The sequence below is a fragment of the Chaetodon trifascialis genome, chromosome 4, assembly GCF_039877785.1.
Source record: "Chaetodon trifascialis isolate fChaTrf1 chromosome 4, fChaTrf1.hap1, whole genome shotgun sequence".
In the NCBI taxonomy this organism is placed as follows: Eukaryota; Metazoa; Chordata; class Actinopteri; order Chaetodontiformes; family Chaetodontidae; genus Chaetodon; species Chaetodon trifascialis.
This window is the reverse complement of record NC_092059.1, coordinates 14,113,962-14,138,758: the sequence shown is the minus strand read 5'-3', so window position 1 is coordinate 14,138,758 and position 24,797 is coordinate 14,113,962. Positions and strand designations below refer to the sequence as shown.

General features: G+C 39.5%; 1 protein-coding gene across 3 annotated transcripts in view; it reads right to left on the bottom strand.

Annotated features, from left to right (window-relative positions):
• negr1 (neuronal growth regulator 1) overlaps positions 1-24,797 on the bottom strand; it is a 141,058-nt gene that overhangs the window by 45,333 nt on the left and 70,928 nt on the right. For all 3 annotated transcript variants that reach the window (XM_070960375.1, XM_070960373.1, XM_070960372.1), the window contains exons 3-4: positions 21,230-21,355; positions 6,328-6,459 (exon numbers count right to left, since the gene is read on the bottom strand). In XM_070960375.1, the coding sequence (XP_070816476.1) occupies positions 6,328-6,459; positions 21,230-21,355 (258 nt within the window). The remainder of the gene's footprint in view (positions 1-6,327; positions 6,460-21,229; positions 21,356-24,797) is intronic.

The window sequence follows — 24,797 nt, the reverse complement described above, 5'->3', positions numbered from 1 at the left end:
GTCCTGTTTTTTGTCAGTCAGGAATGGTTCTGCTGCCAAGATTTATTAATTAATTAAGATTTCTATTCAGAACAGCGAGGGAACATTGTGTTCCTTCTTTTTATACAATGCAAGGCATATAAATAACCGGCTTAGTGTGCAGGACTGTGTAGCTCAACAGCACCAGGGATTCAATCTATTGTCTGAGTTTTACACTAAATGGTTCAAGGTGCACAAATCCCCACATATCTTAAACTAAACTCTTAAACTATGAGTCAGTGGGTTTGCTCTGGTGAGGACCACCCCACACCCAGGACACATGGAAATATCATTAAAGCTACAAGTGAGTTCAGCTGTGAAAACAAACAAAACATAAATTTTTATGGACGATATTTGATGTAAGGCCGCCATGTGAAAGGCATTGTCAACATTATAAAGTTATTTTAAGTAGTCACAAAAAAATTGCACACCAAGCCAAAAGATGAAGTCATGTCAACCTGTTTTGAAGTGGTACCACCAAGAACATTTATTCTACAGAAGATCAAGATTCTGCTCACTTATTCATGCCCCACATGCAGCAAGGAATCCAAATAGCAATCAAGACGAGAGCTTTGGAGAGATGTAGAGAGATGGATTTATATCCAAACAGCTCGAGGGTACTGGCTTTAACTCTACTTAGGATTGGATCAGAATCCAATTCTAGGAAGCCTTCTCTTTTGAATTGTAAGTCACAGTATTTCAATGGAGACTGAAAACTGTCGACAAATGCTTAAATGAGACTCTGATGTTAAAATACTCCCAATAATAGATTTCATTGAACTGTGGAATGAACATTCATTGTACCTTTGATCCACCAGTGAGTGCACTCAGGCAGATCTGGACACACACACACACACACACACACACACACACACACACACACACACACACACACACACACACACACACACACACACCATATGTAGAATATGCATTTTATCAAATGTAAATATTGCGTACAGCAAATGTTGTAGTGTATAATTAATTTAAAAAATGTGAATACTGTGCAAACATCCTCACACTTCACTAATAGTTGTTTACTTTCTTGTTGTGACTTGACATTGTAATGTTGGGTGGTCATAACGGTGTTTCTCCTGACCACAAGTAAACAAGTTTAACCTCTTATTTATCGGAGATGGTCATGACTCCCCCAAACAACTCTGTTAGGGCAGTGAGAGGAGCATGTTGTGGGTGTATCTAGCTGGACAGGCCTTGAATCCAAAACAGGCCCTGATGACGGGGGCTTTAGAGGGAAAGGCAGGGTTGGAGCAAGGAAAAAAAAAAAAAAAAAAAGACAAGGTGATGTAAAGAATCTGAAGTATGCCCAGTGTGGCCCTGCATTTCAATTACTCCCAGAAATCTGTCAATATACTATGGCTGTAATTGCTTACAGCAGTCCTAATGTGCATGCTCATAATTAATTAAAAACGATCACAGTTTTGTTGGCCAATTAATGTAAGCAGGAGAGAAAGTGAGGTGCTCTTCTTTTTATAAATACGGCCATGGTGAATCTGTGAGCAGAATTCACAGCTGCAGGGCACTGGAGGAGGAAGGAGGCGTACAAACGGCTGGCAAACTCGGAAGCACACAGGGCACAGCTTCATTCTGCAAGGCAAGTAAATCCTCGCCATGAAGAAAAACAAGTGATGTTGAAGAGAGAGATGCCTGCGCTGGTTTAAACCTGGATCCAACATCAAGATAGAAAGGAAGGAGATCAGGCAGATTCCTCAAGGAAACAGCTTGGAGAAAGTAACAGTAAAAACAAAGGTCAGTCTATTGTGTCAGTGGTAGCCAATTAAGTTTCCAGATGTGTGCTGAATACCATGCTCTTGAAGCATTTTAAGGTGAGGTGTTAAGAGTTTGAATATTCTGCTCCAAGTTTTTCAGAAATGGCTGTAACCAGTGGCAAAAAAAAGACAAAAAAAAAAAAAAAAAACCCCATAAAAGAAAAAGTGACAGATATCCCAAATAGGCCAGGGTTTTCCTCCTCCACGTTAATAATTAACACATCTGTGGTGCTAACATAGCATCAACTGATCCGTCTCTTTTACACATTTATATCCCACAAATTGACTTGTGGAAGATGAGATTATTACGCGGAACATCTGGTGTGGCTGCAAACTGCTTTAGCTGAAGCACCTGAAACAGTGATGAACAAACAAAATGTAGCACAAGACAGTTGGCTGTCTGTACCTTCCACGTTTGACTAAAGTTTGTTCAAAATGTCAAATCCCATCTTGCAACATGATGGCGTTCAAACTCTGAAGTGTCACTCATTCAATAAGGAGTGAGAGCAGACAGCTCTCTCTGGAGTGGGAAAGCTTTCGAAACTACAGAGGAAGGTCAGACACCTTTGATTTCTCAGCTTGAAAAAGAAAAAGGTTTTTGTTATTGTTTTATCTGTATGTTGTCAGTAATTGTTCTACAACATGGTGGCTTCATTAATTAATCAAACATTGGCTTTTTATCTCAGGTGGAGGTTTTCCGTGGTCGTTTCCTTCTCATTCATCCCTCCGACTCAGCCAGCTAGATGTGATATTTATGTCTTTGAGTCACACTGTGCAGTGAGAATTTCAGCCAATAACGGCACCCACCTGCAGTGAAGATGAATATGTAAATTTGAAAAGTGGGTCAGAGATCAAATTTCATCAGGTGAAAATCTCTGCTGAAATATCCTTTCGCCGAGTAGGGCTTTTCAGCCAATCTGATTCCAGCATGACCCTCTGGATGGCTGCCATCATTCCGGTTTAGCTCATAAAAGTATTCAGTCGCCAATCATTCATCACTGGAGGTATAAGGACAAGAGACACAGACAGGCCAGTAATCTAATTAATGCTATCTGATCAAGGTGTTTTTTGAGTGTTGCCGAAAATCAAGCAGAGGTTTCGTGTATTGGAGTTAACACTTGGGAACTGTGGCAAAATGACAATACATCAACCCTCCTGCTTACACCTCATCATATCATAGTAAGCCAAATGGCAGGCTTAGTGTTATGGAAGGCCTGGTGTTATTATGCTAGAGCTTAATTTTGTTTTCATTACTTTGGTTTGCTTATTTTAATTAGTGGCCTTAATCTGCAATTAGCCGAGGGGTCAACTATACTCTTAGCTTCCAAAAAAAAGGGGAATTGTTTTGAAAGCAAAGTGAAATTGTTTGGACATGCATTTAATTAGACTGTTAACCCACGAAATGTCAGTGTCACTCACTCCTAGGCTGTCTTATTAGAATGATAAAAGAGAAATAGTGCAGTCATGACTGATTGATGTTTATGACTTAATTTAATTTAACTGCTTCTAACAAGTGGGATAGTCTGACAGGATCAGCGCCGATACTTTGCTGGGGTCAACACACCATTATAGCCTCTTACATAATTTAACAACAGCCAATGAAATCCGAATATTTGTGTGAAAAATGAGAATAATTGACTATTTTCTGCCATCATACTGTGTGGTGACTTAAAAATGTTTTAAATGGCACATATCATGTTGTTGACTGACTGCCCCCTTCAGAATCTCCCAGGAGAGCCTTTATGAAGCTGAGAGGCTGATTTTATCGGCTGAGTAAAAAAGATGTGTGAACATGTGCCTATACAGAGTAAATAAAGCTAATTTCTTATTTCTCCCTATGAAATCACCCTCTCTTGTGTTTGAGTTTTAGTGTTAGCTAACATCTGAATCTTAACAGTTTAGCACAGCCTCATCAATACCCTGTGCTCCTGGGGGCTCAGTGAATGAAGCTTGATGTGTGACAGTGGAGCATGGATGATACAGCACATTGGAATATAGTGCAAATGCTTCTCTTTTTCTTTCACAGAGGGAGTACTGCAGTAGGTTGGAGAGGAAGCAGTGAGGAGTGTCTACCAGCTGGCTCACATTCTGCCTGCTATGGCCACATCAGCCGCTCCAAAGGACACCTTTAATTCATTTATTCTGCCCCTTATCTTTGTAAATGAGCACATCTGACACAAGTCTCCATGTAGGGAGAAGAGGGACGAGGCAACTGTCATGAAAAATACATGCATAAATAAAAATATTTACAAAATGTTTTGAGAGCTGAAAGGCTGACTATTTAAAGCTTCACAAAATAAGGCAGTGAAGTTAAGATTTCTTTTAACAGCTACCTCTCACTGTCATCTGAACATGTCTACAACCAAAGTGGGTTTGTCCTGCTTTAATGTCAGCAACATGTATTGTTTATGCAGGTCTCATAGTTGCATGGCAGTTTGAATGCTGAACAGCGGCAATAAACCACGGGACCTTTCATGTGTAAGGTGCTAGTGAGGCCAGAAAAGTCTGGCTCTATGGAGCTACACGTTGGCCATAGCTCAAACAGGGTGTCAGACATTATGAAATATTTATGAATTAAGTGGGAGGGAGCTCTGAGATTTACACTTTGTAGAGACGCCGGCTGCCCCATCACCTCGGCTAAACTAATTACTGCAGACAATTTTTGAATAAAGGGAGACATGGCAAATGTACCACAGAACTGCTACAAGAGCGCTTTTAATGTCCACTGGTCCATTCTCTGATACAACATGTTCTTTAATGATAGCTACATGCTACTTTATGGGTTCTAATATTTCTCCTACGCATCAGGTTCATGAAATACATTTAAAACCTATTGGATTATTTTATTTTACTGCCCTGTTTTACTTTCTGAAAAGAAACACTTTGGAGATAGTCGTTTTCAATGGACACTGACTCCTACAGAGTATTCACTCAGGATCCTGCTGCTGCTTTGGATAAAAGCATCCAACAAATTGTCTATATTTTATATATAATAATCCAAGAAAGAACTGTGATGTGTTGCAATTAGGCTGGGTGCGATACAGAACCTCAATTATTCAGTCCAGAAGGCAGAAGTAATGTGTGAGTGAGTTTATAGCCTATACAGTAACCTCTTTGGTATTAGAGACAATTTTCTATGTCTGAAGTGAAGAATCTTAATCTCTGCTATACCTAAAGGATTATGTAAAATATTACATTAAACAGAAATCAGAAATAGTTTTCATAAACCAATTTCTAAATCATTAAAATGTATTAAAGGAGTCTACAAAAGATATATGGACAATTCTCTTCTGTGGTACACCATGGTCAATAATAAAGAATGAGTAACCGGTCAATGACAGGAACAGCTCTGTCAGCTTCAGATAACTCTGGGCAAATACTGCCTTAACACTTGACGAACTACAGCATACTCCCACCCAAAGTATCGCTCCGGTGCTCAAGCTGTGGCGACTTTGTCTGACAGCAAAAGAAAGTGTTCCCAATCAATTCACTCTGTTGGGACACTAAACCCACATACCCCTGCTGTTTCACTTTAAAATCCGGCGTCCGACTATGACATGCCTTATCAGTCATTGTGAATATCTTCTTTGTTCTGTAACATAAAGACAGTGCCAGTTGTCAAAGCACTTTTCATTCTTGAACCCATGTCTCAGTAGAGCTATAAATAACTGGCCTTCAACACTCAACTCCGACCCAGCTCATTAGAGCCAGGCATTACAGAAAAATAAATGGCTACGAGACCTTGTTTTATAACGAAGCCAGAAAGCAAGCTGTCTTAATACAGACAGGTGGAAATACAGTACAAGCATTATTGGACTCAAAGTTTTCTAAAAAGATAAATACATACATAGTTAATACATCTATGTAGGAAATAAAATTACTCTATTTCTTAAAACTTGAATGAGAAAAGTATCCTGATTAACTTTCAGGATTTGACTCAATAATTGGGCCAGGAGGAGGCTTTTTTACTTCACTCCCCCCCGTCCGTCTCTGTGGCCGCCTGCCTGATAAGCTTTGCCAAAAGTGAGATTTAAAACGGGGCATCAACGCAGAAACCTCCATGAATAACAGTGAAGCAAAGGAGCACTTTTAAAAAGAGAGGAACGGCAATAATTGTCAAGCATCCATTCCTGCTCATACGTACGAGTGGTGATTTCCATGTGACCACCACAGCTAAAGCCCTGTATCATTCATTAATGCCCCGGCTCCTCATTACTGTCTCCTCACACTTTTGAAAGACTCATTACCTGCATAATGGCATAGTGCTTAGAACAGTCAGACCTTTCCTTAGCGTGAATTAATCACCTACATGCACAGACAAAAAGGGAATTCTCACATTAAATATTAAGAAACTTCAATCTCTGGCTTTCTGCTTTTTCAAACTTCTAGAAGGTGTACTTTCTTGAGGTGCACAGAGACATGACACTAGTGTTATTGAAGACTGCCCCAGTGTCTTTCATGCGTCTGCAAGGCTAGTGTGGATAAAAATGGGAAGCAAGGAAGAAGAAAGAGATATACTTACAGTTGACTGTGACTTTTACTGTTTTGGTGTCAGGAGAGGCGATGTCATTTAAAGCACTGCATTCGTAGTCTCCAGCCTGGTCTCTTGTGATGCCGGTGATGTTAAGATGTTCGCCGCTGTCATACTTCCTGGCTGGAAATAGAAAAATGAAGGCAAAGAACTTACAATGTGTCTACAAAGAATACAAACACAGCACACAAACATTCTGTGTGTATCTGTAGGATTTCTGTAACCTATAGTTAGCATGTAGGAAAAAACCCTCATCTGTGATTAATAGCTTTACGTTTACGCCTCAGTAGAAGACGCGATGTGATTAGGTATTGTATTGAACTCCTGATTACCTTCCTTGCATCCTAAAGTAGCAGCGGATTAGCACTGCATTGATCCATTTATATTGATATGGTGGCAGGAAATGAAATAATGGTGTATTCCCAGTCATCCACTCATCATTTGCTCAACTCTACACTTTGCAGTTAGAGCTACTTCCTGGAAGACAGACAAATCCAATGGCTCAATGCACATGTCAGTGCTTTATAGTTAGCTAACGGTGCCAAAGGCAGTAGCAGCAAAGTACCATGACTGACATATTAGCAGGGGCAGGGTGCACCTAAAAAAAAGCACCAGTCCACACAAACACGTCCACTCCAATCAATAAAAGAGACATTCAAATACAGTATGTTAGCACTGTTAGAGGTGACAGATGATACAATTTTTTGTTAATGTGTTGCTAGGAATAACTGAAAGTACTGTTTACTGGAAAAAAGCAATAATGAGATACAGAATGCTGTCCAGTATAATTAAGTGAGAATACAAAACACACAATTTTATCCAGAACAAAATAACACATCAAGTTTGTCTGACTCAACCAGCGATGTTAGCATGGATACGCCACTCATTATATTTAACATTACAGCTGCAATGAATTGATTAGTTGACTGACAAAAATTAATCTTAATAATCAAGTCATTGTCACAAATCACAAATATTAGGTATTCATCATTGCTACGTTATTATGCTAAATTTATACTTTTTCGTCTCAATTGATAGATCGACCAGGCAACACTGTTTTTACCAACCCCTTGTGTTCAGTGTGAAATCTATTTATATATAACTTTTCAGGGTGGTAATGGTGGCTTGGGATGGAAGATGTGTGGATGTGTCTGGGAGGCATGAGGATCAAACAGAGTGCGCAATCAAGCAAAACTGAGCTCAACATACTGTTCAGAAAACCACAGAGACCCGACGCTGACTCAGCAATATCTTATAAAAGAGGAGCCAGAATCAAGACAATCCATGCTTCAAGTGTGTAAATACTGCCATTCTGCGCTGCCAATCTCCCCTGCAAGTGAGCTGAATACTTATATAATGCCACTTCCACCCTGGTGGCTTTTTATCTGCTCGCTGCTATGTCAAAAAACTTGAAACTGAAGGCATTGTCAATAATGAGCTTTCTTGTCTCTTCTCACACTGTTGTGGTGGAAACAATGGAGTCTTGGCAAAGATACTGGTGGCTACACAAACAACAGCAAAGGAAAGAAAAATGTTTGAAAAACTGATTCATAAACAAGCACTGGATGTGTCTGAAAAACAGATCTGTTAATATTCTAAGAGAGCACAGGGACGGAGACATAACACAAAGGGCTCTATTTTTTTGGTGGTGCACGGTTCATGGCCGGGCTTTGCACCAGTGAAGAAGAAATTTTTTTCTGTTGGGTGCACACAGTTTTTTTAAACTTAATCCCACTGATGTGGGAGGGGATGTGCAGCACAGTGTTTGTCAGTGTAGTGATCAAATGGTGCAGTGCAAGTTTGATGTCCAAAGTAAGAGAGATTTGTTCAGACTAAGTTAACATTCTCTCATTCTCTACCTTGTGAGTTTACTAGGGGTGTAACGGTACACAAAAATCACGGTTCTGTATATACCTTGGTGTTAAGGTCAGGGTTCAGTACATTTTCAGTAAAGCAGGGAAATCCAAAAAAAGGAATAAAATAACATTGTGAAAAACGTCAACATTCAACAATGGTTCATTGTCCATAATTCTTAGTGTAACAGTTAAGGCACTAAAATACTGTCATATTGCTGATAAGAAATATCACAAATGTCAGTAATTTGCCACTGTAAGATGGTTGATAATTCCTGAACAACTCATGCTCATTTAACAGGGAAGCACAATGGACTGACTGCACATGTGAAGGCATACTGTGGCAGAGCTCAAGCACTTTGACCATATGCTTAAATCCTCTATTATTTTCCTCCATTCTTTCCACAGCCAGCACCGTCAATCTGTCTTTCTTGCAACAATAATACTTATAATAATAACACTGTTAGAAAATAATATAGTCTATTTTATCTGTGTTTGTGAGAAGGCAATTTCTTTTGGCTGAGTAAAACTGTGGAGTTAAAGTTAGAATCCCATAGATTTTCATTTGAAAAAATGTCTGTGAGGTCACTACCGTCAAATGAGGCAACACAATGGTGATTGAGCCTAGGTTCCATTGATAAAAGCTGTGCAATGTCTTTATATCTACAGTTTTCCAAACTGGGTCTGCCGCAACATTTCCAGTAGAAAATGTTGTATTAAGTTACTGCTTATGCAAACTGAACTGTTCCAACTGGTCCACCTTCACATTAAAAGCATTTAACTATGAAACTCGAGTAGAACTTTATTATGAAGGAGTCACAAGAAACGCAATGTGTGTGTCAGCGAGCTTTGCACTTAACTGATATTGTTGACATATTGCAGGGAGTGATAGAACAAGAGGGAGCCACAGTGAGCTGTTAGATGAAGAGCTGCTGGCGACAGGCTACAAACCTCCAACTTCTCAGCAAGGTAACAAACTACTTTCAGTTTCACTGTGCCCTGCTGTCCACAGCCTCATGCCATGTGCACACAGAATGAAGGAAAAGTAGTACTAGTAAACCACGTTTGCTCATACCACCAGTGAGTACAGATGTTGCCAAATCAATTACTGAAATCTTTGGGGCTTCCACTTTGAAAGTGTGTTTAAAAGAAAAAACATTTTATTGATCATTAATTCTTGAGAATGAGTGAGGCACAGCATTGCTTTGCTTTCCATGTTATTCAGAATTAGTATAACATTCATTATGGCCTTACATTAACATATCTATAGTAGACATATAGAACATACTTGACTGTTTGATGTACGTGAATGGGAGTAAAGTTAAGATTACATTAGGCCAGGGCAAATGATGTTGGCTTGCCTTTTGTCAACTGATGCCAGTCACGCTACACATACCAATTCCCCTTCATATCCAGCTGTGCATAGCATAGCTGTGCTTTGCACCTGTAGCCACAAAGTTACCAAAATTCATTCTCCACTTTGCTTGTGGTAAACACAGCTTTTATGTATTTTTGTGAACCATTAGTGGTTCCACTGTCTCTAGCTTGTTTACTACACATTTTGATCAATCGTACAAGTCAAAGAACCGACGCAGCAGGGTTTGTTTATTGTCTTTGTGACGTCTGCTATAGACTGTAAATGGACTTATGAATTCTAGAAGAATATACAGACTTTCAGAGGACTTTATGTCTCAGCGCCCTATGTAGATTTCTCTGCCAACATACCAAGTAACTACCTAACATGGTTGACCTATACACTGCCCTTAATACACGGCTTAATTGTATTTCACTGTAATGTGGAATTATGATACGCAGGAGGTGGAAATCCTCTGTGTGCACTTGTGTTTTTTACTGGGGCAATGAAATCAAATGCACTGACCCATGAGGCCAAGTATGCTTGATGCTTCCATTACCATTTACCAAATGGCTGAATCAAGTACAGTGGTTTCTGGAAAGCACAGCAACTTTGTCACTGGAAAGCACAGCAACTTTGTCACAACATCCTGGGGGAAGTTGGTTGCATTGGGCCTATTAAAGCAATCAATGTCCTAAACATAAAATTAACTGAATCTTGTATTAAAAATATAAGTCATGTTGTGTGAGATGGTGGCGTGGGCATGGTACAATGCATGTACAATGAGAACAAAAAACAGCTTTCTTCTCAACTGCTTAAGAGTGTTACAAAGCTCTCTACAGATGTTGTCATGGGCCACAGAGGCTTGGATGCCAATGACTACGACTTTGAAAGGGACCAATATTGTTTCTAAGCCTTTATTTCTGTGCTCTATTGAAATATGAAATCGGGGTGCTTAAGAAAGATGCAAGTGCAAAGGACGATCTTCTGTCAAATGTGGACATACAAACTCCTCTCATGTTGACAGCAGTTTATTTGGTGCTGAGTTGAGTTTTGCACTTCACTTTGATATACATTTTTCATATAGTACCCATTTAAATAAACATCAGAGTAGAACTTTTGATACAGGTGAGAAGGAGTCTGTACTGTTTACTGTTTCATTTCAGTTCATTGAAAATCTCTAGCAATTAGACGAGAGTGATTATGTTTTAAATAAAATCATCTGACACAGCACCAAGATCTTTTCAGACACAAGTCTGAACTCTTATTTTAAATAGCCAAAAATCCAACCAGAAATGTTTTTATTGTTGGCAGAACACAACTGTACTCTACCGGACATGCCTGACCATTTGGTCTGAAGTGGTTTTCTTCAAGGCAGCTGGTCTGATGCCGCCCTGTCAGAAGTCTGCCTGGCACCATACACCAGGCAACGCTTCTCTTCCCTTTGGCTGTAAACCTTTTAGTCCAAGGAATCACACATCTTTGAGTTTGAAACCTAATTACCAAAATTATTAATTGAATTGAATTTAAAGACAGGGGCAGAACATGCACACTACTGACACTACAAAGTGAGAACATATTAGAATCACAACTCAGGCTCAAGAATCAATAAAGGAAAATTAAAGTGACTTCTCCAATACTACTAACAAGTGGAGCTTTCATGATAAGAGAACAGGTGCTAAATGGGTCACCTGTGGTTAGCTGACCATATGATATGACATAGCATCTCTGAGCAACTTTTTGGTGCTTCCAGCTAACTGACTTTAGAACCTTGCATTTGATTGTATATAAATATAATTGACAAAATGAGTTCTACATCACTTAACATTATGGATGCAGAACAAATGAAAGATACACTAAGAACTTGGGCAGTGAGAATGAATGGAGATAGTCACAGTAGGAATGATGCACAATGTCAGTCTACTGTACATTTTAGTAAAAACTCCAATTGAAACAGCAGGAAAATTTAACTGTGCTTAATTATGACTGACAACTAGGATTAAAACCATACAAATTAAGATATAGCTTTCTTTCGATCACTTCTAAAATGGAAAAGGTGAAACACAGTTGTACTTCATGAACTGATAATTCTTTTGTGGTGTCCCAGTAAGCCAAGCCAGTAAGCCTGCCAACACAATACCATTGCCTTAGAATGTATTTCTGAGTAGATTGCAGCCATTATTAATGTTATCAGTCCTTTCTGTGGTTTTCCTGCTTGTACATGTTAAAATGTCTGCTGTGAAAAAGGCCTGTGCAGTTTCTAGCACATTTTATACAATGTAGAGTACAAGGCTCCATGTAACTGGAACAATCATGAGAAACAGGTGCGAGTAATAATGACTCCCACATTCAACAGTACCCTGTAGTGATATCCACAGGTGACATGCAGGGTTCCAATTAAAGTGATGGAGCTGAACATTACAGAAAGTGTTCACAAATGTGAAGAGAACTGTGGACTCTTGTGATGTGAAAATAGCTTCTAATGACATCTTTCAGATGGTCAAACATTTGTTGAGCCTCTAAGATTAAACCAAATGAAGTAGGGTGGGAGATACAACATAATCACCATGATTATATCAATTTTGCCGAGCCCACAAACTGCCACTGAGCATTATCAGACCTTTTCTTATTGTGCTCTTACATCCAACATCTCTTGTTCTGACTATCAATCTTACATTGTTTTTGAGTCATTGTGCTTTTCTCTGCTTTTTCTGAGCTGTACAAAAGTATTCCTTTCTCTGAATGTGTCTGGCTGTCCAAAAAAAAAAAAAAAGAATCTTTAAACAAACAACAGGTTTGCTCTTAACCACTAAATCAACACATTCCTGCATGCAACATGCCAGAAAAAGCCTTCTAGAACTGCTGATAATAATAATTATACAGCTGATATCGCACTGTACATTTTTCCCTAATGATAGTTCATACACACCTGTAGAAGCAACTCAGAAAAATAACTTAAGCATGAATTTCTAGCAAAAATCATAAGTAAATAAGCAAATCACACAGAGTACGTTGCAGGCAGGTACACTGAGGACTTATCTTCCGGCTAAGCAATTCTGATCATGGTTGGAGTGAAAATAGAGAGATATGGTTCACTCCCTCTTTCTGTCTTTGCTGCCAAATTAATTTTCACACCACAGACAAATTCTATTACAGCTAGGCTGTAATAAAGACTTCCAAAAGACGGTCTACATTGCATGAAGTTATGACTGGATTAATTTGGTAAGATAAGAAGCGCAGAAAGTTTTCACAAAGCCCCAAAAGGAGGCCAAATAAACTGGCAATATTACAGTGCTTAGACTCATGAAAGTGAGGGGAAAAACAAGTTTGCTGGTAGAGTTACAGGACTAAATGTGAGTTTTAAATTTAGATTGGTGTGGTTGTAGATGGATTGTTGAGCCCAAAATATGTATGTAGAAATTTAGTTGACTGATTTCAGCACATAGATGCTGCCATAGACATTTATTGCAAGAAGAAAAATATTAATTGTGGCTAGTGACTATGACAGTACTGTAATTGAAATACTGTCTGGCAATACATTGAAAAATGTGAATCTTGAACTTTTGAAATACTGGCATGGCATTGTAAAAATTATGTAAACCCATGGAAAATTGTCCGCATCTACACTGAGGTGAAAAAGTGGCTTAATTATGACAAATAACGCAAGACAAGTTGTTTGAAAGTTTTATACTATCACATGTATCTGATGATGAGAGTTTGTTCCTAAGCAGATGTGATCTCACATTTGAACAAATACACGATTACAGATACTTCTGAAACAAATGGACAAATGTCCATTTGAAAAAAATCTAATTAGGAGGCAGTCTTTCATGATAAATGAAAGTCAGTACATTTTTTCGCGCAGGATCTAGTTGCATCATCCTTCCCTGGCTGCAAATGATATTCCTATCGATTACAGCAGAAAGGGGGCTTTGCAAAGGTCATAGAAGCCATTAAACAAGAATCGCATCCTTTATATATACTTTGAAGAACATTATATGTTGAGTGCTCAACCTTGACATTACAGTAAATACAAACAGACTTAACATTATGTATCCTGAAAAATAAGAGATGGAAGAAAATAACCTGTTGGTGTTAGTGACGTAAAACCACCAGGGGACCTAACATGAATTGTGTGGAAGTGCATGCTGAGAGATATTTGAGAGACTGACAAAGGCCCCTTGCACCTGAGGGAGATGTCACTCCAAGCAAATTAAAGAAATCATAGCAAGGTTAATTTCACATTCAGTGCCAAAGCTGGCTAAATCCCGTTGCAGTAAGCAATTTCCCACATTGTGTAGGGGAGCTGTGAGTACGCTTCCTTCAGGGCTGCAATACACAGATAGGGCAGGCATCGCTGAAGAATCCATTATAGCATAGAGCAGCATTTTCTACATCAATTTATCCTTTTAACTCCCGAAAATGGAGAACAGCCCACGCTGCTACATTGTGTGCTGCTACCTTCTGGCCCCAACTCAAGGTGTGGGCCAGAACTAGGGGTAGAATCACAGCATGTGCAGAGCCTGCCTGAAAAACAGGCTGTTAGTCTGCCTTGATACATAACCTTTACCCTGCTCCCTGGCTGTCAATCTGAGGCTGCTAAAATCCAGAGTGGAACTGGGCCAAAGGAGCCTGAAGTCATGTCTGATTGCATGAGCTACCACCTCAGTGACCCGTAGAATTACCTTACAGTTACCTTCTAGGTGGACATATTTAGCCAAATGCACTGTAGGCAGGAAACCTAATTCCAGGTGCTAGACCTCACTGGGCTGTGAGATCTATGTGACAGTGTGATTACAAAAACAGTTATGAGAGTAGCAAACTTCTTAAGGCAAAAAACACACTGAGTAACAAGTTCAAGAGAAAAACAAAGCAATTAGTAGGATGTAGTTAATAAGAACTAAATAAAGCAGGTGCTGGTAGATGAATCCCTCTGTCTCAGAGGACTTGAGTAAAAAATATGAAATACTTCTTACTTTGCATTGAAATGAAAAATACTGTAGTAGGCAACAACTGAACATTAAATTCTCTCCAAGCTCGAGCTCAACGATTCTTATTGTTTAATTAACTATCTTGGCTGCCACAGTGCGTGGAATTGAATCAATCTGTTGAGCGTGGTCAGAGCATTAATACTTAAAACACTGCAATAAGTGTATGAATATAAGAACAGAAAACAGAGATCATATTTAGCCATATTTCATTTATGTATTCAGAATGACTGCCGACAACAAGGATCCCAAACAAATGTACATACTGCACAGTATGTGTCTGTACATAGCGGCAAGTTTAGTATTATAATGATACAGTGATCTATTTCATCGTAGAGTCAAAACAAGTGCTACCACTAACCTTCAACCACCCACCTTTGCACCCATGGGAAGGATTTCTATGTAGAACTTTGACTACTATGAAAACTTGGTGAGTTTATTTATTTATTTATTTATTTATTTACAGAAAGAATACCAAAATTCTCTGGTTTTTAGATGACAACCCACTCTTTGGGTTTTACATTGGTGTTCGGATGCAATTTGAAAGCGTCACCTTGGCCTCTGGGTACTTGTGATGGGTTTTTGTGATTTCTGACAGACGTTTCTCAGACTAAGGACTAATTTTTAAATGAGAAAATTATCTCTCCATAAATAAGAGATTGAACAGCTATGCTTTTATTGAAAGTGCTTTACAATTTACCTTTCACGCCCATTCACACACATCCTCACACACCACTGGCAGGGAGCTACCATGCAAGTGGATAGTATGGAGCTGTGGTTAGTGGACAACCTGCTCTACCTGCTGAGCCACAACTGTCCAGTTTAATCAATAATAGAAATAATTAGTTGTAGTCCTAAAATCCATAAAAACTGTGATGTGCAAATTCATCACAAAGATCTAACATCCATCCATCCATTATCTATACCGCCTATCCCTTTCGGGGTTGCGGGGGGCTGGAGCCTATCCCAGCTACAATGGGCGAGAGGCGGGGTACACCCTGAACCGGTCGCCAGCCAATTGCAGGGCCACATGCAAGGACAAACAAACATTCACACTCACACTCACACCTACGGACAATTTTAGAGTCATCAATTAACCTAATGAGCATGTTTTTGGTCTGTGGGAGGAAGCCGGAGTACCCGGAGAGAACCCACGCATGCACGGGAAGAACATGCAAACTTCACACAGAAAGGCCCCGCCTGACCCGGGGATCGAACCGGCAACCTTCTTGCTGTGAGGCACGCGCACTACCTGCTGCACCACCGTGCAGCCCAAAGATCTAACAGTCAAATCAAAATTATTTTTTATTTGAATTTAGAGGAACCTCCTTCAAATGTAAGGTGAGTGTTAAAGAGTTAAAAAAAGTCTCTGCCTGGAAAGAAATCATCTGTGGCTGCCAACTGCCATTAAATATGTGTAGTTTGTTTGTAACTCAATATCACATTTGAGTTAAAAAAGATCTACTATTCATCACGTTACAGACACTCCAATAAAGCATGTGCCCATTGAGCACCTCTTTAGTTCGCAATACTCAGCTCACCAGCTGAATGGGGAAGTGTTAGACACATCTCCCGCTGTTGATATCTGAAATTTGAAATGCACTGCCTAACTCTTTATCTTTCACCTCCCATAGTGTTTAAAGCATGCTCAAGTGTCAGCCCTTGAACTTTGCAACAGCTCATTGCAAACTATGTGAAAAGGAATGCGGTGGTGAATGAGAGATCCCTAGTGAACAGACCACAAAAAACTTGCTTAGAATCTCTTAAAGAGCTGCCAAATTCTAGTGCAACATAGCAGGCACAACTTCAAGGTATGTAGCAGTGATATAAAGTAAAACTTGAATAATTCATTGCACTGCTCACATAGAAACCGACTGAGCTACTGTACTTATGCACTTGCTGTTGCCACTTAGTTCCGGACTAAGTAACAATACACATACTGTAGTGAGTTGTCAGTGTTGAGGATGCTGCTCTCTGTTTCCTTGGGGTGGATACTGTATGCCTCATGCACTTAAATTAAAAGTAAAAACAAAACATATTCAGAATGTAGCTGATACATGTACAGTAGATGCTTGGAAAGAGAGACAAAAATGTGTCCCAGCTGAGTCCTATCAGAGGAAACAATCAAATATGTATTCTCGTATTCTAGTCAGCTTTTTCAAAGGTCACACTTCTATTCCATGGATTCAAATCTCAATGGAAAAAGCTTATCAAAGCAATTTTGCCCAGCCACCCAGCCATCCACCCAACCAAACCGGAATGAAACAGACTACGTTAAAGGCTACTTTACCCCCCTCCCTATGACCTATGAAAGAGTACTGAGGAACCACAGCGCAGTACTCCCCACATACACTGAAAGGCTGACACCCGAGCTATTGTAAGCTTTAGGAGTAAAGTAAGTAGTGATGTCAAAAGCTAAACTGATAACTACAGAGTGGCATCTGGGAGCATTACCAATATACTTTGCTAATGGCCATTCTTGTTTAAACTCAGCTTTTATTTTACCATACAAGTTGATTGAGAACATGTTTTAATGGCATCAAAAGCCTGGGGCTGGAGCTGCGGGGTTGGAAATCATCACATTGAAACATACTAACTAGGCAGTTTCCCATTAATTCTGTTCAACTGGTGTCTGAGCTGCAGCACTAGAACGGTCGGGGGTAGAATCCTTGCTCAAGGGTAGGGAGAGCATTAAACACTCACTTTGCACATCCAGATTTCACCAGATGATAAGGGGACCTGAGCGGGCTTTCCAGTCCTAAGCGCCCTTATCATGCAACAATCAACCCAAACTCCTGAGGACTTCACTGTCAAGCAAATTTTTACAAGGGTAATTAAGCACGAAACACCAATGATTTTTTAAGCACATTAAGCTCCAGACATATGTTGGCTCATTCCCACTCCTAGTAACATGTCAACAAAGATGATCTGTGTGTTGGAAGTGCTTGCTTTAGTTTGCATCTCTCTAACTGAAGAATATGCATTTACTTTATGTGCACATATACTGAGCCAAATTATCATCTCAATAAACAGTTTATGGCCACACTTCATTGGATGCACAAAGTTTATTATTAGCTGGCAGTTTGCTGGTTGGCAGGAAGGGGAGAGAAGGAAAAAATGCAAACACAAAACAGTCAGTGTGGGAATAGAAACTTGACAGTCAGTCAGGGCAATTTATCATTCTGTCAAACTTCACTGACTGCTGCAGCAAAACTACCCACAGTGCAAAAAATATCCACCCCCACCCCAAAATGGCTGATTGTTGAGGAGAGTAAGGCCAGAAAATATAACTTGCCATGTAGAAATGTTTATCACGTTACGGCTATTTCACCTGCCTGGCCTCATGTCAATGAGAGTCGTTACTCCGACCAAATATAAATAGCCAAAATGTTGTGCCGGAGGTGATGCAATAATAATAATGATAAGCTTTAGTAGGATTCATGACACAAAACTCAGGGTTTGATACACTCACAAAACAATTAAGCCTGACTGAAAATAAACAGAAATGTGTTATCCTATTCTCAATACTATAGATAGATTCTGTTGCAAATGCTAATAATACTCTTTTAAATTGATGCCTAAATCATTTTGTTTTACACGGTGCCTCAGCGAAATACACAAAACACAAGCAACGCAACTATGACAACACATAGGCAGCATTTAAAATAAAAACTCTACAAATTGATAGAACACAAGCAGATTAAGAAACACACTGGCCTACTGACAACACTTAATCATTGACAAGTGGTCCGTTTTTAGATTCCCCCGAAAATGTGTGTATTTGCTTGTGTTTTCTGTATTAGCAGAAAGTGGCAAAGCTTCAGTTTAGGTTAATCTCTGAAGGCTAGATTTACAGCTGTATGCCTCTGCCAACCAGTCAAACTGCGTTTATATCCATGTCTGTCCAGACTTATACAATATATGTAGTAAAGTAAAAGTATTAAGTTCATTTATTAGCGAATTGGAAATATCACTATATTGACATGTATGATTCCAGTGCATAATTTCCAGTGAGAAACATGCTATCTTCACTTAGAGACTATTTCTACAGAGGAGTACAGTGGACTGATAGAGAGCTTCATCACATGGTGGAACGACAATCACCTGAAGCTCAATATCAGCAAAACTAATGACTTGGTGGTGAACTACAATGCTTGAAATATGAATGTGGCAGCAACGAAGCCACCAATGATAAAACATGGATGCTTCACACACATCTTCAACCCGGCAACACAGAAGATAGACACAATCAGCACAGTTTCAAGGTGGACACCCAAGATTAGTGTCACCAATTCAGTATCTGACCGAATGTGAAATATGATCTCAATCTCCCCTTCAGTTCCTGAGTTATAGTGTTGAATAATGGCCTGAAAAGTGTTGCTGCAGAACATTATAATGTCACAGTGAAGTCGACCTTTGATCTTTTGGATATAAAATGTCATCACTTCATCATTTTATCCTCTGAGCCATTTGTGTGAAGTTTTGTCATAATTAACGTATGAATCCTTTAGTGCGGCAATGGTGACCTTTGACCACCAAAATCTAATCAGTTCATCCTTGATTCCCAGTGGAAGTTGAAGAATTCCCTCAAGGTGTGACCTTGTGTCAACAGTCTCTGAACATTAGTTGGCCACGAAATCCCCTATTTCCAAAGCAAATATGGTGAATGACATAACAGGTTGTTTTTTTTTTCTGATTTTATAACTTGGGAAGGGTATAATTAAACTTACTCTCTGCAGTAAATAACAAGTTGTCATTTTTTTTAAAATCTTGAATTTTTTTTTCTGTTTTAATTTATGTTTGTCTGGTTGCAAGCCTGCTTTCATTCATAAAAGAGATATTCCATATGCTATGATTGCATACTCAGGTCATCTGTGCACTGGTTGGAGTAGACTGTTCTGCATATCCAACAGATTTAATGGAATTCCATCGATAGGTAATTAGCCTATTACAACCTCTCTGTTGTACCACGTCCTTTGGACAAATCGCCCTCACTACAATGACCAACTCAAAGATCCCATGGCAAATGGCTTCTTTTCTGATGTGCTAGGAGACAGTCTGTGATTACATTTAGTCCCGGGTCCTTTCATTTGACCAGCATATCATTTCTTCCCTGGCATACTTCAAAGTGTGGGCACTTCAAAGAAGAATGAGTGACTGCCACTCGGACTCTGAGGATGGCTCTTTTGATCATCTTCCGAAAACTCCCCTAATGCAATCAGGGCAAGCACCAGAGACAGGGATTTGACAGCCATAAGATAAATGCTGTCATCCTCACAGCTATCAGATAAGCACAGCAGGCTCTAATCCATTAATATGAAAATGAGGGAGGACTAGAAGTAGCTGGGTGGGGGTTCTGCTGCAACAGTTAAATGCTTTGCGATGAGTTTTCAAAGGAAGGATTCAGTATTCAAAGCACTTAATGATGTATGAGTGTTCTGACTAGCAGCCACCTAAATAAATTATAGTGATGATAAAGATATTCTTTGTTAATGCACCTTAAATGACAGCATACAAACTGCCAAAGCAAACTGGAGGTCTCCCTACAGAGATGAGACGTCCTCAATACTCATCAACACGTTTGATTTTAAGGCAGGGTGTGCTCTGCTAACACATTAACTACTGCCTTGAGGAAGGGTATCTTTTCTCGTCATTTTAAAATGGAAGTGTCGAAGTAGAAACATTTTATGAGATATGTTGAATTGTTGAATATTGATACTTATAACCTACAGCATACAGATGATTTTTCCGGGATAGATAGATTCTATTTCAAAAGGGGATATCGTTTTCACACAGTTCACACGGTCTGTGAAATCAGCAGAACTTAAGAACTCTTTGATTACATTTAAATGATGACATTCATTTTTTTTTATTAGAAACATTTTTCAAAAGATACTCTATAAGTGCACATGGATTTGTAAAATAATCTGTGGTGCAATGACTCATACATACATAACATGCTCTAAATGAAATCGATTTAAGGTGGTCTATTTCATCCTTATGCAAACTCCAGTATGTTGACCAGTATGTTTTTTTTTCCTTTTCTTTTGGTCAGCCTGCAGTAGAATGTGGTTGCATGAGCAAGACAGGCCTCGTTATGTGAGATGGACCAGTCTATGGATGAATCTGAAATATCAATATGATTGAGAGGTAATGACGCATCAGTAGTCGCTTGTTATATAAGTGTGATTAATTTGTTTATTTTTATCATTATTCATTTGTAAAGCTGAGGTTGAGTGGGGATACATGCTTTTTACATGCATGTACACAATTCCCTTATCTTACCATTGTACCTCTCAAGCTGTTCGGAGTTAAGGTGACACAGTGGCCATAGCCATTGCTTCTGCCCTGAAATACATGATGCTACATGGCAACATCATTCTAGAAGCTCAATATGCACTCAGGTCTCACCCTCTCTATGACACTGTATGTTCACTCGAATATATTGTAACATCTACCCATCCCCCTCCCTCCTTCTGTCATGAATCTATCCCACCTCATCTATCTCTTGTTCCATCCCTTCCCCCTTCCATCTCTTCATCCAAAACATAACTACCAGTCCTCTCTCGTCCTCGGTCTGTCACCTATTGATCCTGTCCATGCTTCCTCATTTCCTTTCTCTACTCATCCATCCCTCCGTCCATTTATCCATCTGCACAGTCATTAGCATAGGTATGTGAGAGGTGAAGTGAACTCACCTAATGGGGTTATGTGTCTCCAGGAAATGGTTGGCTCAGGTTTCCCACTGGCTGTACAGATGAGCGACACATTGCTGCCCTCGTTTACCGTGATATCAGAGGAAATGTCATATATCTTGGGTGGAACTAGAAAAAAAGAAGTTAAAAAAATATAGAAACAAGATTAGAATTTCAAATTCTGCTACCTCTAGCTCATTCACAAATATCATCTATATGTAATATCACACTACAGAGTAAAGGAAAGGAAAGTATGGTGGATATCTTAACAGTGTGAACTGAGCAGTGTTTCAGTTTTAGCAAGGAGATAAATTACAAACTAATGTATACTTAAATGACCCTTCACTTTAGAAAAACTCGGTAGCTTATTCAGAATGGCATCGCCATCTTCTTAAATGTTCCCTTTTCCCATCACTAATTTACAGGCTGCCTGGTGTCACTTTCAGTCACACTCAAACTGCTGCAATGTACAGTCAGTCTATGTTAAGCAAGTTTACAAAGAAGGAAAACACTAGGCACGGCCTTGGTTTTTGTAGAAGTCACAATGTTATGGCATGCATACTAAAAACATTTCAGCAAACATCTCAGCAAATAGTCCTGCTACCACCCTGAGTCAAATATTTTCTCATGCTACTTAAGTTTTCTCATTAGTAACAAACACTTAACTTGAAAGTGAAAAAAACAGACTGATTTGGACAGAGGCAGGACCCGATTGGGTTCTAACATGTTAGCTAACATAGATTGCTAGCAAGTAAAGCCAGGCATGTCTTCACACAGCATGTTATTAAGACAACAATAACATCATGGAGAGATTCCAGGCTCAAGGCCCATCACAGCACAGACTCTGGTGCCAGAGAAGTGGACATCATTACACCGGTAGTAGCATCCCTGCACTGGCTACATGTCAAAAACAGGGTTGATTTTAAGGTTCTTTAACTTATTTTTGAAACCATATATGGGCTGCACCTTTATACATTTCAGATCTTCTCTGCCCCTACTACAAACCTAGGCCTCTTAGATCCTCTTTGAACAGTTTCATGATTGAGGCAAGTGGGTAAGTGAGATTGTGCATTTGTGGTGGCAGATTCAAAGCTTTATATAGCTTTCCATGGACACTTTAAGACAAAACTCAAGGCGTACACGTTTACATTGCCCTTTGGCTGCTCTTAGTGCTTTTAGTATTTCCATCCATCCATCCATTTTCTATGCCGCTTATCCCTTTCGGGGTCGCGGGGGGGCTTTTAGTATTTCAGTATTTTAATATTTTACATTTTGTTTTACATTCGTCCACATAATATGTGGATATATTCTATCATTGCCTTTGTTGTTATTGTGTCTCTGTTATTTGTGCTATTTGTGACCTTTTGTTTTTTTGCAATATAAATAAACTTGACATATGTTCAGTCGTCTGTGTCTAAGTACAGTGCATGATAAACTAACCTCTCTTTTAAAACAATGAAATCATCATGGGCATGATTAATTTGTGTTTATTTTAGAGTTAGACACAGTTAAATATATCATGAGCAGTGATTAAGCAGTTTGTGACTGCGTTTAATATTTCAGGACAGATTTGGCAGTCAGTTAGTCCCACCTACAAAGGCTTCGATTGGTTGAGTTGCTTCTCGAACAGCTATTGACAAGAACAAAACCAGACCTTTTTGAATCACTTGACAAAAATTGAGATGTGGGCAGTGATTGACAGGTCTGGAACTAGGCTACACTTTAGGTGGTTTGGAAGCTGTGTATCATCAATCCATGTAAGTCCCTAAGAAGCATATTCTGGAAAAAGTGGAAAAAGTTCTTTTCTATTGAGGGCATCTCATCAACAGTCCCTGCTGGACATCACTTACCATCATAATTTACAAGTTTCTGGGCACTTAGATCCTCTTGGAGCTTTGATGTTAAAAGCTTCGGTATTTAGGCTGCTCAAAAAACACAGACACACATGCAGCCACCCACAAAGGCAGTTAAACATATTCAACTAAGCACACATGCAGGCACATGGGTGCACACACACACATGCAGGCTTATGAGACACTATTTTAATCGGCAAGATTTAAATCTCTGAGGGAGCTTTTCAGTAGTGGACTGTACCACACAGTAATGGCGTCTCAGTCGTCTGAGGCTTCAAACTGTGCTACCCTCTGATCCCTCCTGATGCCTGCTAAAAAACTAACAAAAGAAAAGTTGATTCAACAATTTCCCGAGTTCTACTTTCGACCCACCAACACTTTTTTGGAGTCACATGGTTTCTTTTGTCAGTCAGCTCAGTTCACTTAAGCTGCAGCCACCTTCACTTGCTCCTCTTCACTCGATTATGAGCAATAATACAGAGGATGCTGCTAAGAACATACTGCTCTCATCCTCCCTCTTAAAATACTGTACAATCAAGTCACAGAATGCATAAAAAATCCACCACTATAAAAAACTGATCACGTATCATCAACATTAAGTCCATAAACAGTCCATAACCATGTCCACGAATTGTACAATAAGAGCAGCCTACAGTCAAATACAGGATGGAGCGTCATTAAAACCATCAATAGTCATAATAACTGGAGCCTCTATGACTGAAGAAAAAAAAACAGGATTCTCAAATAGTGCCTAATCAGCATGTACTGACCCAGCCTTATACCCACACAACCCTCAATGATATGAAGGACTGCCCAACAAAACACTCTCATCACTGGTGTTTCTTGTTTTGTGGGGGGAAAGGCGTCATTTTTGATCAACAGATCTGGATCAAAATGAGATGAAAGTGGCGGACCTTCAGCGGGAGAGGACCAGAGGTGATGTTGAATCTAGGTTATTGCTTGTCAGACTCCTGTGTTTACTTGCTGTAGGACCCCAGTGTTGACACATCTCCTCAGTGTCTGATAGCACAAAATTGAAAATGTTGGGGTTGTCTACTGATCCTATCTCTCTTTGGCAGGGACTGAGAGGTTTTCAAAGGTTCACATGAAGAGCCCTCAGTTTTTCAGCCCAGAGCCACTATAGCTGAGTTGCTTTACTGTATAACACTGTTTGCTCCAGCAGAGAATAACAGCTAAGTCCGGGAAACAGAATAAAAGATCAACAGACAACAGTCAAACTTTAAACAATAAGATGTGACAAACTTTTATCATCTATGGAATGTGGATGTCAGTGAAGAACTGAACAGTAATTTATTCACCAGACAATAGTCCATGTTTTTATTCCATGTCTTTAAAAACGATTGTAGTTAGAAACCATTAGGGCTGCAGTCAACCAAAGAAAATCTAGGTCAACTAAATTTCTAGCTACTCTTCAACCAATCAATTCGTCAATGGGGAAAAATACATTTATTTAAGAATGTGGTACTTTCGCTCTGATGCAGCTGGTTTCACCACCACTGTAGTCACCACTCTATAGTCCCGCTCAATGTCCGGCCCACATCAGCATCTGATTGGTTACACGTCGTGAGTATTTGTAAAATCAACACTGACGGCTACTATGCCACAGACAAGCAAACAGGAAGGCATGTGCAAACGGAGCTGCTCTGGTGACTGAGCAGAGCTGTGTCTTAATCCAACAGATTAAGAAGTGCTTTTCT